The 15,580-nt window shown below is 36.5% G+C and overlaps 1 protein-coding gene across 2 annotated transcripts in view; it reads left to right on the forward strand.

Moving 5' to 3' along the window:
* The first annotated feature begins 3,606 nt into the window (after window positions 1-3,606).
* The window catches only part of ATP10B (ATPase phospholipid transporting 10B (putative)), a 54,777-nt gene continuing 42,803 nt past the window's right edge, over window positions 3,607-15,580 (forward strand). Inside the window, exons 1-2 of one of the 2 annotated variants that reach the window (XM_068698141.1) lie at window positions 3,607-3,917; window positions 4,835-5,029. In XM_068698141.1, the coding sequence (XP_068554242.1) occupies window positions 3,607-3,917; window positions 4,835-5,029 (506 nt within the window). Of the gene's footprint in view, window positions 3,918-4,834; window positions 5,030-6,201; window positions 7,134-15,580 lie in introns of those variants that run through there. The other variant, XM_068698142.1, reaches the window with a different exon arrangement.

A 15,580-nucleotide genomic window follows, 5' to 3' on the forward strand; every position in this document is an offset into this window, starting at 1 on the left:
TTAACTTTTTGCATGTCTTTTGAGACTGTAATGTCTCCATGTGAAGGTCAGAGTGGCAATAGTTCGGCCTGTGGGAAGGAGTGCCATTCCTAAAAGGAAGAATAAGATAGGTAACAATTCATTATAATTTCATATAATGAATGTATGTCTGTAGCTGTGGGAACCTTGAAATGTATGTACACAAGGAGGGAGCAGATTTGTCCCTGGCTAGATCGCCCAATGTTTCTCCTGGAAAACCGTTCCGGAGTTATCAGGGTGAAAATGTGTTTGCCCCATTGAGAGCTGCCCACTGACGCTATGAATAATGGAATGAAAAGGAAGAGGGAAAACAGCTTCTTAGGCCTCCACAGGAATGGTAGTAACAGTATTAGCAGACGGCAAGTTTAGAAAAGTCTGGATGATGAGACACTAAAACCTTATGCTGCTGTGATTATATAGCAATAAAGGCAATCTGTCATGGATATTCCTCTGTATTCCTGAACCATTTCTCCAGGCTCTAGCTTTGGGAATTTAAGGGCATGGTGGGATTCTTTAAGTCCCCTCATTTCAAAGTCTGATAAGCACTGAGCTGAAGCAAATCCATGTACTTTCCTTTTTCCTTGTATTTGTCATCACGTTACACCTTGAGCAACTGCAGCATAACTGAGCATAATGCAAAATTCTGCAGCTGTGGCCTGCACTTCCCTGGCATTTCTGATCTCTATCTGTTGAAAAATGCCATTTGGAAATGAAGCAGGCCACTGGAATTTGCTAATTCCTTTTTAAAGGCAACTATTTCTGAAGTGGCTGACAAAAAAAAAAAAAAAGTTTCAGCAAAACAGTAATAGCTGTCAGATGCCAGCACTGGAGTTATCATTTCTTGTAATTGCTATGCTGGAGTGGAGTAGATGCGAAATCCCAAACATAATGGTGATGGAAATGTCTACATCACCTTGATCTTTTGGGATGTGTGTTGCAGTACTCAGGCTTCACTACCTAGATGGAAGAAAACAAGTTGTTTCAGTAAATATATGTTGAAAAAATCCGCACTTCACAGATTCTTTCAGTGACAGCTCCATGTAAAAACATATATCAAATTCTAGAAAATATTCTGTTCTGGAGAAGGGATTTTATTCATTTTATTCATTTAGAAAGTGCTGGGACAGATATATTAGATATATTGCCAGGAGAATGCAATATTTTTAATGGATTTCCTACCATACAGAAAGTACCTGGTATAAAACATCAAAGTGCCATTAAGTTGCAAGATTCTTGTAAGCACCTGGCTGAGGTAAGAAAGCTGTTGTTTTACAGAATGCGTCTTTTTACTTCTTTTCTGCTGGGTCACAGCCTAACATTGATGGCAATTTCAGGCTCCTTTATGTTCTTACTGATCCAAAATTCTAAGTATTATGTTTGATTCTCCTACTTTTTCATTGCCAGCACTGAAACTCATGTCAAGAAAGCCATTGACTTGCTGTTTTGCTCAAGAATCCAGCTACAGAATATACCCTCACCTAACGGTTCCTTAATTTTGTGTGGATCGCGTTATGAATTTGTGATTTGTGAAGCTGTAGAAAAAGTTTTCCAGGGGAAGTTGTGGAAGACATACTACTTTTTATGCGTAAAGCTACCTCAATTAATCTCCTTTTACTTTTAGTAATATGCCTGAAACTATTGCATTTTTAATTTGTAATTTGAAATGAGTTTTAACCCACTTTGATGTATCACAGGTACAGAAATAATTTGGTGCTCTGGCAGGTTATGCGTAGCTCATATGCCGCTGTTATATAAGTCTTTGTGTATATATATTATGTGGTTAAAAACGTGTAGTACTGTGTGTATCTGAGCCACCACTTTACCATCCACTGTTCCAATCTCATTATCACAGTGGCAGCTGCTTTCCTGTTCAGCAGCTAATCTTTTCACAGATGACTACAGTTACTGCAAATACAGTGAAGTCATCTAAAATCAAGGAAGGGCTGAACGTCCTTCCAGTATGTGATACACAGCGAGTTCTGTTAAAAACTCCTTTCCCTTGCTTGTTCTGAAATTTACCTTCCCTTGCATCTTTCCAGTAATTCGTAGTTTCATCATTCCCTATTAGGTATTTTCTATTCCTAATATCCATCATTCCCTATTAGGTGTTTTCATCATTCCCTATAGGTATTATTCCCTATATAATGCCTAACATAGTATTAAGTCTGGATTCATTGAGTATTTGAAGTAATTAAGCCAGTGTTTCCAAGTTTTGATAGATGGCAATTAACCTTTCTCCTCTTATCTGGATCCTAAGGCACTGCTGAGCAAGCTGAACTCTTCATTGGTTTTCTGAGCAGCTAGTGATAGTGCATAAATCTTGCTTGTTTCTTGCTGCTAAAACAGTGCGCTTCAATTGTGTTAGTGAAATTCATTAGTCTACTTTTTCCCCTTCTGTGACTAAACTGCATACATCTTTTTAAATATGGTTTGTTTTTCAAAAGAAATCACATACTGCATACAGTAAAAAGAGGAAGAGGAAGCTGACAGCGAAAAGGACCCACCTATAATAAAGGTGTAAACCATTACAAAGTACGTGTTTGAGATGGCTTCATTTAGCCTTGCACAAATGTGTACAGATCTTCTCAATCTGCTTCAAACATGGTTGCTATCAAATGAAGTTTAAACCAATTCTTTAGTGAATTAATCTAAATGTCCATTGTCCAAGCTTAAATAAAAAAAATATGTTAGCCGCACAGCCTAGGTGAAGTAAGTTCAGTTCATGAGTTTTGTTTAGGGGAACTTTGAAGTTGCACAAGGTCAGTGTATTTGCTCTGTCATGTTTGCTGCCTCACCTTTATATGGCATCTTCTGGTTTACAAGTTCCTGCTTTTGAATTGGGATTTTATGGTGTTTAAAATTGAACATAATAACTTACACACCTGTGCTGCTGGAGCCTGAGTGTTCTGGACACTGGATTGCAATTGCAGTTGTGAATGTGTGAACAAGTCAGAAAACGTGTTCAACAATAGAATTAATATTAGGAGGCTGAGTTCCTTTATCTTATGACCCAATAAAACACCCGTTGTTTTGGTGTTGTTTGGCATTTTTTTCATTTAAATCAGATTTCTAAGGAGACTCTAGGAAACTGTTATGGAAATGTAAATGAGATTAAACTGATGTTGCAGATCTTTATTATCTGAGCTGCTGAGATTCAACACCTGAGCCGGTCCCTTTGTAAGTAAGTGTGAACAGAAAAAGCAATATAAGTCTGAGACTTTAGAAGAAAAATGCCCAAATAGATTTGGTGGCAGTTTATGACTGAAGAAAATGATATGGACTTTGTGGTAGAAAAGCCATTGTTCACACTGTTAAATTGGCTTTATCTATATTAGTTTGCAGTTATAAAAAAAAATAAAAAAATAGAGGTGGGCGCTTTTTTTTTTTTCTTCCCAGAGATAGAAATAGATTTTTCCTTACTGAAGAGTTTATTGTGTCTTATTCTATGCATTCTCTGTAGAAAGTGAGGAGTTCAAAGACTGAACATGTAATGGACTGAACAGTAGTACCATTTGCTGCTTTAAACCTCTGCTAGTAAGACACAAAGTGAATTTTCCACTAGAATGGAATTGGTTTTCAGTCATTGTCATGTATTTGTCTTTCAGACTGACATCCCTGCTGCAAATGGCTTTGTCTGTGGACTCAGCTTTGTACCGTTGGCAGCGACTAGGAGCCAGAAGTCTCTCCCAGACTGTACCAGAATCAACCCCACTGCTATTTTCTGCCAGAGACAGATCAAAAGTCAGCTTTAACAAGTGGAGGGTTGTGTTTCCCAACAACGGGAGACAGCAGAGAGACTGGGACCAAGCTTCCAGGTTTTATTCTGGAAACAAGATACAGACTACAAAATACACCTGGTTTACTTTTTTGCCCAAAAATCTTTTTGAGCAATTTCACAGGTAAAAAAAAAATTTAAAAAAATCATTCAAGGATGCATGGCATATAAGAGTTGTCTCTGAAACAGTGATATTTGAGCATGACAGAGAAGGGCTGCTTTTGTAGGTGCCTTGTTTTTAAAATTTAGGTGATGATTCTTTGGAAACAAATGTCACCTGATTTATACTGAAATGAAGATTTAAAGCAAACAAATGCTAGGTGCCCTAACCTGTGCTGTGGACAGATTTACTGCTTAAATACAGTAAATCTGTAAACATTTTTTCTGTAAACATTTCAAGTTTCATTTCAAGATAAATGTTAGTGTCATATCCATCTCTAATTTTTAAAATCTTTATATTAGATTTATACCTTCATAATTTGATCTTTCCATTTTCCACATGTGGAATCCTTCATGGATTCCTGATGCAGGCAGTTCCACAATTTTGAATGTGTTTTCTATACCCATCCTTTTACATTGTTGTTGGTGGGCTTTTTGTGTGTTTTTGTTTGTTTGTTTTTTGCTGTTGTTTTGTATTGTTGTGTTTTTATGTGGGGGGGTGGTGGTGGAGTTTTTTAATGATCTCTTTTTAACTAGCTTTTGAATATGTGTTTATTTTCAAAATAAACATTTCAAAATGTTTAAATATTTAAATATTTTGAAACACATTTTTGAAACGTGTTTCAAAATATTTAAAATTAAAGTGTTTATAATACATAGAAATTTGGATATATGTATAATATTATGAAAATATATAACAGCCTTTTCTAAAGAAAAAATAAGCATCTAAGTTAAATAACTGATTAATCCATTCTGGTAAAGGATGGGGAGGTTAGAGATGTGAAATGATTAATGTTCCTTTGACAAAAAATGGGGGAATTGCATCAAGAAAAATACAACTTCTCATTTCTGACCACTTTAATTTCTTTGGTATCTTTTCAGGCTAGCTAATCTTTATTTCCTCTTCCTATTGGTTGTAAACTGGTTCCCACAAACAGAAGTCTTCCACAGGGCGATTACTATGCTACCTCTGATTGTAGTGCTGCTTGCCAGTGTGATTAAGGATGCTATTGAAAACTATGGAAAATACCAATTTGATAAACTGATAAACTCCTCTAAAACGAAGGTCTATGACAAGTAAGTATACTACACCAACTATTTTCCTTGTTTTTGATGTGGTGGAAACTGCTCATCTTGATTTTGCAGCAGTTCCCTTACTGACTCTTCGGAGCACAGTAATTTTGGAAAAGGTGATACAGAAGTGTTTCTTTCTGCTTTTGAAATTGCCTCATTTAACTCAATAAGAGTCATCCTGATATCACTGAAGTTTTGTTTCATATCACAGTACTGTGTGCGATACACAGGTTTTCATTCCAAGTTTCCAAACCAGTCTGCCAACACACACAACATCCTCTCCAGGTTGCTGAAGGATCTGGAGGAAATATGATACATATCCAAGCCTGGAAAGGATCTCTGGGGCTGTTTAACACATTGAAAAAATGTCTTTCAGAAGTTTCCTGCTAAAATCATTAATACAAAAATTAATAATCAACTGCATTCAAGGTGAAGCATAACCAGGAACTGAAAAAAAATTATAGCATTTCCAGTAAACACAGGCGATCAATACAACACGTTTTCACTCTGGAGATGGTACAACACCCACTTGCAATAAAGTATGATGTTTGCCCAGTACTGACTCAGAAGGAAGAAATATTTTCATGCGCAATTCTTATTGCAACATTTTGATTTCATCAGAGTTTCTTGTCCAAGTAATAACTTCACATGAGACTGCCTAGCTTGCCACTACATATGCAATAGTGCTTTGCTTTAAAAGAAGTTTAAATATTTGTGTGTCTTCCTTTTTTCACTTAAGCTCAAACCATAGGAGAAAAATTACTATGGCTAGTACACATTTATTAGCTCTCTTGGAAATTAAATCTCATCTAGGCTGACCACTTAATGTGGCAGTGGCATAGAGTCCAATGGGGAAAAAGAAATGAGAGGCTGGAAGGGGTTACTGGGTGAGAAAGGGACTCTTGGGAGTCCAGAGGTGGGTCTGTAGGAGAAGGATAAGGCTGTGGGGCAATCTAGGTAAACTGCCCTTACATCGCTTATGTATACTTATAATTCTCACAAGTAGGTTTGATTGGTCGAGGGGGGGGAATGTGTTTGTTTTAATAATCCCTATTATGGGTGTGAAAACAAATAGTAGATAGAAGAGGTGGAAGAGGGGAATACTGTCTGTATAGAGGCTTATAGTTGGCTTCTGTTGACTTCTGAAGGCAGAGCTCTGCTCATTACCTTTGAACTTCCTGGCAGCTCACAGGCTTACAAAGTGATTCAGAAACACTTGGAGTGAACCGTGAAAATTGTATGTACAATTAGGCTCATCCCTGTTCTGTGTTAAAACAGAGACACTTCATGTGAGCAGACACATGATGCCAGGGAAATGCTCTGAATGGAGCCTCCAGGCATATTGTAACAGGAATAACAAAACATTCAGGATGCTTTTGTCATGTATGACGTGCAGGCTTCCCGGCAGGCTCTAGGACCCAGTGTAGCTGGGTCAGGATGATACCTGTCCCTGGGCAGGTGGAGGTTGGAGCTGAGTGAGAGGCAGCCCTGGGCTCCAGACAGCTTGACTCTTCTCTCTGCCATTTTGGACTTTATCTGGGCTATTGAACTCTTCTAACTTTGTTGGTATTTAACTTGAGGCTGCTTTTTGAGAGGAAAACAAGATGTCAAGGAAAAGTTTTCCAGGCTGCTTCTCTAGGATAATATGGAAAAAACACTTTTTCAAGGAAACATGCTGCCGATGTGCTGCTTCAGACACAGAAATCCAAAATGAAGGGCTGGAGAAGAGAGGAAAATTAAAGAAAAGAAAGAAGAAAAATGAAAATAAACGCGTGATCATCTCTAATTTGTCCTTTGGAAGTACGAAGTGGAAGGAAAATCCAAACAAATACTATAACTCCAATAAAATCAAGACAACAAAGTATACCATCTTGACTTTCTTCCCTAAAAATATCTATGAGCAGTTTCACCGCTTTGCCAATATTTATTTTGTGGTCATTGCGCTGCTGAATTTTGTGCCGGTGGTGAATGCTTTCCAACCAGAAGTTTCTGTGATCCCGATTTGTGTTATAATGGCCATTACAGCCATTAAAGATGCCTGGGAGGACTTTCGGCGGTATAAACTAGACAAAGAAATCAATCATATGGGCTGTTACATTTACAGCAGGTGAGTTTTATACAGCTTTTATTGTGAAAAACGTTGGCTTAAGATCTTTTATCAATAGTGATTTTTAAATGCCTGCTATAAAATCACAGTGATTAAGAAAATGGAGAAAAGTCTTAGTAACTAGATAACACCTGATATTTCATACAGGGAAAGATATTTCTGTTTTCTTTAAACTGGGTGTCCAGACTGGGAAGGAAAACTTGAATTTCATGGTATTGGAGTGGCTATTGGCCTCTTAGACATAGTGTGCAATGAAAACAGGTGCTTAAATAACTACCAAGCCCTGGATTTCTAAGAAATTTTCAAGAGGGCTTAATTCTATCAATATAACACAGAACAAGATCTGCACAATCAGTATAGCACAAAGCAAGATCAATGTAGCACACAACAGTAGCAAAGAACAAGATCTGTCATGCCAGTGTGTCCTTATTTGCATCCTTATATGCCAAGAAACTTTTGAAAACTGTAGCCCTTGAGCTACTTTGGATTTTATACTTCAAATTGTAGGCTTGCTTTCAGGTGTGTTTCATTTACTAGGTTGTATGAAAATAAAAATTGCGTATAAACACAGTTTAAAAACAGGAGATAGTAATATATGACTCTGGTCATCTCTAAAATAATTATCTTTAAGCATCTGTGCCTCCATCTTCAAAATGTTTCATGACCTCTTTCTTTTAGGACATTAAGGAGTTTGAAAAATATGTTTTAATGTATCAACTGTTCTCTCTGCAAAGTAGAAAATTACTTCTTCCTGTTAAAATATCACAACAGTTTTTCAGAAGAGCAAAACTCCATTTCCCTGAACATTGCTTGTCATCCCTCACGTTAATCATCAGCATTTTATATAATGTACATTCTTACAAGCAGTATCTTGCAGAACTCTGGCTTTATGTCACCTACTTCTGTCATTACTGTTTGTTTCTCTTGCATGTGTTTGCTAGGGTTTTTTTTGGTTTTATGCAGAATCACAGAATCACAGAATTTTCTAGGTTGGAAGAGAACTCAAGTTCATCCAGTCCAACCTCTGACCTAACACTAACAAGTCCTCCACTAAACCATATCGCTAAGTTCAACATCTAAACTTCTTTTAAAGATCTCCAGGGATGGTGACTCCACCACTTCCCTGGACAGACCATTCCAATGCATCACAACCCTCTCAGTAAAGAAGTTCTTCCTGATATCCAACCTAATACCCTTCTGGTTAAACAGGGAAATAATGGATTTGTTTGTTCAGTGGCTAAACTTATCCCCACATATAGATAATGATTTCACAGAATTTGTCAGAAACAAAGTCTCCCCTCTTTTTGCAAACTAGTCTGGAAAAGCAGACATTCTCCAAGTTTCTAAATATTGTTCATCTACGATTTCTTTTCTGTTCCACCATGAAAACTACCAACAATTCTTGCTCTTTGGGTGCTAAAATTACCTCTTTTTCCTATATTTCAGTTTGCTATTATCTGCAATTTTTAATCTTTCCAGTGTTTCATTAATTCATGAGGCAATGGCTTATTTGTTAACATTTTCTTATTAAGACCAGTATGACAGAGAATAGTAGGTGGTACAGTAGGTACTAATGAATGGATCTGCATGGGATTCTTATTGATTGTGCAGATATTGTTCTGTGTTATATTGATAGAATTAGGCCCTCTTGACATAAAGCAGCCATGTTCATTTATATCTAAAAGATTTTTACCATAGGAATGTGAGAAGTGGGGAATATGATAAAAAATATATTCATATAAGAGAAAAATGCCTATTATGAAATTACAATGTACATATAGATCCAGATTCAAGTTGTAGCCATGCATACTTTCATATGCAGAAACTTGAAATGGCCCACCTTAAAACTGATCATCTGATTCCATAAAAAGGACTTTGATCTGTGAAGAAATATTGTTTAGTATCTTGCATTTTAACCAGTTTTACAGTCAAAACCAGTGCTGTAAGGGAAAGGAAAATAAGGAGGGCTTCAGACTGTACCATTTATGCTGTCTGGAAAAATTGTGGATAATTGCAGTTGCCATCACATCTGTAGTTACAGCTTATTATATCATGAATAATTTTAATCAGGCTTCTATAGTGCTTTGGGAAGCTGATATTTCTTGTTCTTCTTGCTAGCTGAAAAGTCATGGAAAAGTGTGACGTCTTCTAATTTTCTTTCATGTGAATCATCTGCTGTAGGTAATTTTTTAACACAGGTGAAAGTCTGTTTCAGAGCACTGTGAATCTTGTTAATCTTGTGGCAGCTAAGAATTCTTTTTAATAAAACAACTAATCTCCCATCCTAAGATGGAAAATTAATTAGATTTGAAGTCTTGCAGAGTATATTTCAGTAACAAGCTCTGGTTCCTATTTCAAAAGAAATACAAACGGAGAGCTCTCTTTTCTGAAGACTGCATGTTCTCCAAAAATTTCTTGAAGACTGGGGGAAATGCAGTAACTTGGCTTCCTTCAGCACAGAGAAAAGAAAATTGAATTCAAGTAGACTGCCCCGTAAACACATTACTTCTCATTTTCTTTTCACAGAGATCAGCTGGAATGGGTAATCTAGCCTGCTAGTTAAATGAAGGAAAAGACATTTCAAGTAGCATACTGAAAGAATGTTTAATTAAAAAAAGTGGAGACAGTAATATTAAAGTGTCTTAGGGAGATGCAGTTACTTAGATCTAGTGTTTGATTGTTGACTTTCTGAATCAAAGGTTTTTGGAAGCATAATAATTGTGTACAAACTGTTGTGCTGCCAAAATAAATCACACAATACCAAAAGAAGAGAACTAAAAATACAATTGTGGATGGTACAGACTTACATTTAATTGTTTCCTTTCTTCTGGTATCCTTTAAAATATAGTTGGTCTACTTTTAAATTTTCCTAGCAATGAGGTTTCCACTGTTATGAAATGTGATGTCAAAGCATCTTCTATGATATTCTGCTTTGTTATTCCTCTTTAATTGCTTTAAAATTCCTTGAGTGACCTGGCTTCATGCAACCCTAATTATTCTTCATCCATAACAATTATAGTCTTAATATATGTGTAATTTTTAACATGTTCACTTTGTTACACCCAGACACTTTTTAGGTAAGATATGTATATAAATCACTCTTTTCATTTTGTAAGTCAGTCCCTCCAAACCTACTTTGGTTACTTTTCTCTGAACTCTCTCCAGTTTGTTATTAACTAACAGTGGGGACCAGCACTTAATGTAGTATACAAGTCTGTAAGTGACTAAAAGCCAACAGTTACTAAAAGCTATTATTTGATTCTTTCAAAGTTCTATAATGTTCAAGAATCTACTTGATATATAATTAACCTATGGTCTGGGGGTGATATACCTCTAGGATTAAGCCGTAATAATTTCCAAATTATCCATAGCATCCAGACAGGATTGTAAACTGATTTCACGCTTATGGAAAATTAAACAAAGTCAGAAAGGCCAACAACTGGAAAGCTGAAAATAACTTGAGCTAGATTCACCAGTTTTAAAGAGAGTTAAAATAATGCAATTTATTTAAGTTTTATAACTCAGTATGGTAATTTATAAGGCAACTGTTAGATTAATTGTATAGGAAGCCTCTGACAGCACTGAAGACCTGCTTGTCTACCAGTTACAATACATACAGTATACTTAATATTTTCTTAAACTTGGGGTAACTGAGTAGTAAAGAGGAAGGCTGCCTTCAACCTCCTTCATATGCTCTGATCAACCTGACCTGAAAGGAGCAGAGATTGCACCTTTCCTGGATGCTACCCATGTCGGGAAAGAAGCTGAGGTTGGCCAGGGAAGCAACAACACAGAGGTCTGCAAGCGTTAAGTATGGTCTGGGAGATAGCGGAGAATGGTAGGGAATGTGCTTGCAAACAGCAATAGACCTGTTGTCAAGTCCCAGAAGTGAAATAAAAAATGGCAACTTTTCTCTGGACCCAGGAAACATCATATGCAGCTCATTCAACCCAGGGTGAACCCAAAAGTTTTTTGAGAAGAAAGCATGATGAAAAGAAAACACCATCCTGCCAAGGGTACAGTAAGCAAAAAGAGGTTTTTTGCCAACACTTTCATTTAAAGTCTTGTTCAGCAACACTGAGTTTTCACTTGTTAAAGAACCTTTTCTTTCTGCTTTATTATTTTTGTTTTCTAACAAAGCATAACTTTAAAGACTAGCAGCCTGCTGGAGGCTTTAGTCAGTTCATTTTATACACCAAAAAAAGAGAGTCTCAAGCCTGTGGTCTGCTTGAAGTCCTATCACCTTCCCTCAGGCAAAATTTCAATTGATTTTCTTGGGCACAGCAACATCAAGGCTTCTATACCTCAGTGGTGCCTCCTCTGAATGTTGGATGAATATAATCAACTGGAAGCTGAAGATTTGACTTCATATCCCATCTTCCACATGGGTGAAGATGCATTCCTAAGACAGCAACACAGCAAGAACTTGATCAATTTAAACTTTTTTTTTTTTTCATATAAAAGTAGAAATATAAATAAGTTACAATAACAGCAGGATGACTATCTGCTATATTACTGCAACTAACATTCCTTCAGCGAAGATCCAATGCCATTCATTTGCTTAATGCCAAAAATGAGCATATCATTCTGGGGGGAGGAGGACCATCACTGGCAGCAGGCGCTCATTCTGTGTTCTGTCATTCGTATAGCTTCTATGTGTACTCCAAGTAGTATGGGATTTTTGTATCTAGTTTAACAGTGGATACCTGAATTAACAGTGGGTGTTACTGAAGGTAAAAACAGTGCCTTTTGTTTGTGCAGGCTGAGGCATTTCTCAGCTTCCAGTGACCTGAGAAACTGGTCTCAACTAAGAGGATACTCCAGTTTGTTATATGCCACCATGCAACTGCTTGAAAACAGTGGTACCAAAATTGTAAGAAATACTTAAAACATGAGTTTGTCTTATGGTGAGCATGGTGATTGTGTAGTGAAGAGATGTGCAATGTAACAAGCTGACAAAATGCAAAATAAAAATGTCTAGTTTCCAAGACTAAGATGAAAGTTTCCTCAGAAACTAATGCTAGTGATTAGCAGTCTTTAAGTAACTGGTCAAAGAGCAGTGAGCTAGTGGTTCTTATCAGTCACTGCATATCGCTACAGTGAGGATCCATGGGCTCTATGGAAGAAAATCCATAAATATATAACTAATGTTACCACAGGTTTGTATATTGCTTTATCAGAGCTTTTTTTGAGGTCAAGGCATTTAAAGGTGCTTCACAGAAAAGATGCTCAATGGTTTAACCAAAAGCAGCTGAAGGTAATTACTAAAGACAAAGCAGAAATAAACAAGAATCTGTTGTTTTGGCTCAGATACCTGCAGAACCATGAGATTGTAGCATTAAGTCTTATCTTACCTATCTTAATTTTTAAAACACAATTAAATCCTGGAGAGAAGCTGGCTCCCACCATGTGATTTAAAGATGCTACATGGTTATGTAAGGAGATGTCTATTGGAAAAGCTGATTTAGGCTATGGTTTCCAGAAACTTGGTAAAATAAAAGGAGTCCTCAGAAACCAATGCCAGTGATTACTGGTTTTTAAGTAATAGATCTTGGTTTTACCTATTCAATCCAGCTAGTGCCTGCAGAATTGTAGTAACAGCATTTTGCTGTAGGAAATGTTCAAAAAGAAAAAAAATAGATTTTCCTAAATACATTAATCAATAGAGTACTAAAAGAATGTAGTAGTCTAAGCAAATGTGTTCTCAAAATACTTTTGACTTCTACTTTATTGTATTTCTTCATTCAGTGTATGTCATTATAAAATCGAGATAGAGATGGAAAAAAAAGTAAGTTAAAAGAAAGCCAGAGCATTGCGTATGAGCATGTAATACATTTCTACGTTTCTGGCACTTAGTTCAGTTTGCTTTACTTTAGCATTCCATATAACTTGGAATGATTACAGAAGTTGAATTTTGACTTCTTTTATCATTGAGATAATAACATCCATAGTAGGATGCTATCAACAGCTTTAACATAAAAAAGTTAGTATCTGTTGCTAGCATATAGGAATTCGTAACACCAAACTGGTGTAATTAAAAAATGTATTTATTAGACTTTAGAAAAAATTAATTCCCATTATCTCTAAAAGATGCTCATTGCTATCTTACTGCATTACCGGAATCCTGAGGGAGTGTTGCACAGCTATGGAGGGGAAAGGTTATTACAGATTGCTAGGTCTTGTTACAGGACTGACTGCTGCTAAATGATGATTCATTGATGCTGCTAGGCTGATGTCCACGTCACAAAATCAGCCTTTCTATCTACCATAAATGATAGTAACATGGCAGAAGACAGTGATGAATCTGCATGGACAAAACAATACTTCTGCTCAGATATAGTATTCCTCAGCTGGAGTTATTAATTCAAGCTGTGCTGTACTCTGGCCTAAGGGCAGGTTTCAGAATCAGTTTCCCTCCAGTCTAGTGCCTTGCTCAAGTCCCAGATCTGCTCCTTTGTTGTCCTTTTTTCAAAGTTTTATGGCAGTAGCTCCTAGCCTTGAAATCATGGCCATAAAGTGGTGCTAGAAAGCATGTTGTGGGGATTTCCATATAAAAGCTGTTGAAATCTTTGATAGTGTGTTCAATTTCTATTTGTAAAAATAATCTGTAAAGTATAAATTTCTGTGTGATCCTGTTTACTGTGTAACATTGAGAACATGAGAGCATTAGCATTTTTTGATAAAATGATACTTGAGAATATAACATTCTAGAGAATTTACATGCAATAAATAGAATTCTAGAGAATTTACATACAATTGCAAACATACAATTGGCTTTGTCTATATATGACAGTAATTTTTTTTCCAGAGTGGCTGATGTTATAATCTAGTGGCAATTTACAGGGTGAAAGGTAGAGCAAACAATGTCTTTGCTTCAAACTGCAAAAGAAACTCACATGCAACTTTTAGGAGTTCAAGGAAATAAAACTTAATGAACTAATTCAATGATATGATAGTTATGCATAATAAAGCTTTCTGAAGATCTTTCTCTCAGACAATCTAGGACTCATAGACATCCTGTGGGATGCACATCAAAAAATACCTTTATTTAATCTCCTCTGCAGAGCAGAACCATATTTCTTTATTTCCTCCTATTCACCATCCCGCTTGACCCAGTTTTTGTTTGAAGTTCATTTTTATTGAATTCAAGAAGGTGAAATGATATTGTTGACACAAAGTCAATAATTTATTCATGTTCCCCCACAGTATCTAACTACATCAGACTTTCTTATATGATCCTTTCTTCCCAGAAATGCTTTCATAAAGTCCACTCAGTTCAGTCCTACTGGACATATGTGATGAGTCCGACACCAAATTCTGGCAGACTGCAGTGACTATTCAAGGCTTTCTCTTTTTGTCTGCATTAGCCTGTGAGGGATATTGTCATGCTACCCATTATACCAGGAAGCAAGGGAACCATTTTTAAGTGTGTGCTTGATAAATTGTCTGGTAAAGGAAAGAAGGTAATGAGAAACCTTCATCCTAGATCATAAATCTGACGTCCCACAGCCCTGATGCCACGTGCAATAAGATTCAGGCTTTCAGCTCTCCACCTATAGAAAATCACCACATTTTGTTTGGTTTATTGCTTAAATGTGTTTGTCTTTTATATGATTCTCGTCAGACCATCTTAGATTTATGAAGCTCTTCTGTTTATTTAGCAACTGAAGCATGTGCTATGAACTTTAATCAAAGAACAGAGAAATGGGCAGAGTTCCCAGTTACAGGAATTGCTGCAAGGAAACTGCTTCATTTGAAAAATCTTTCTAGGCAACTGGGCCAATGCTGCTGTGGGGTGTGAGAGATTCCTTGTGAAGTACTTTTTGTTCTTTTATTCATTGGTAATTCTTGGCAAAGTTTTAGAATACCTTTATAATGTAGGAAATTTACTCTCACAGCTCCAGCTAAATAGTTCTTTCAGGAAATATAGCTCTCTATAAAGAAACTGTGCTTCTTTACTGAATTTGATGTTCATTAGGAGAGAGGCGTGCTGTTCACCTGAATACAAGAATGGAATACTAGCAATTCCTGAACTCTAATCCCCGTGCTAAATAAAACTTCTTCTCTAATCTGAAAGAAGTCACTTGGCTTTTCTGACTCATTGTCTCCTCTGTAATTAGTGAATGGACAGAACCTGAAGCTGTGTGCATAATGTTAGGTTCATAGGGGATTATTGAAAAAATATTACAAATATATGATTTCTGTGGATTATTTTTATTAACCTGTTTTTTTGGTGGTTTTTTTTTTTTTTTTTTTTTTTTTTTTTTAGGTTGATGTAGAAGATAGTGAGCTAGGCAAGACCTTTCTATAGCAAAAAGCAGTGAGCAGAAAAAATCAAAAGCGTGTTCCATAAATATCAGAATTGTGCAAGAGTTGACGTAGAGAGTAGGATTGCCCTGCAGAAATTCTAGCAAACAGTATATGTAAACTGTACATGACATCCATAT

This window comes from Anas acuta, chromosome 14, assembly GCF_963932015.1.
Source record: "Anas acuta chromosome 14, bAnaAcu1.1, whole genome shotgun sequence".
Lineage (NCBI taxonomy): Eukaryota > Metazoa > Chordata > Aves > Anseriformes > Anatidae > Anas > Anas acuta.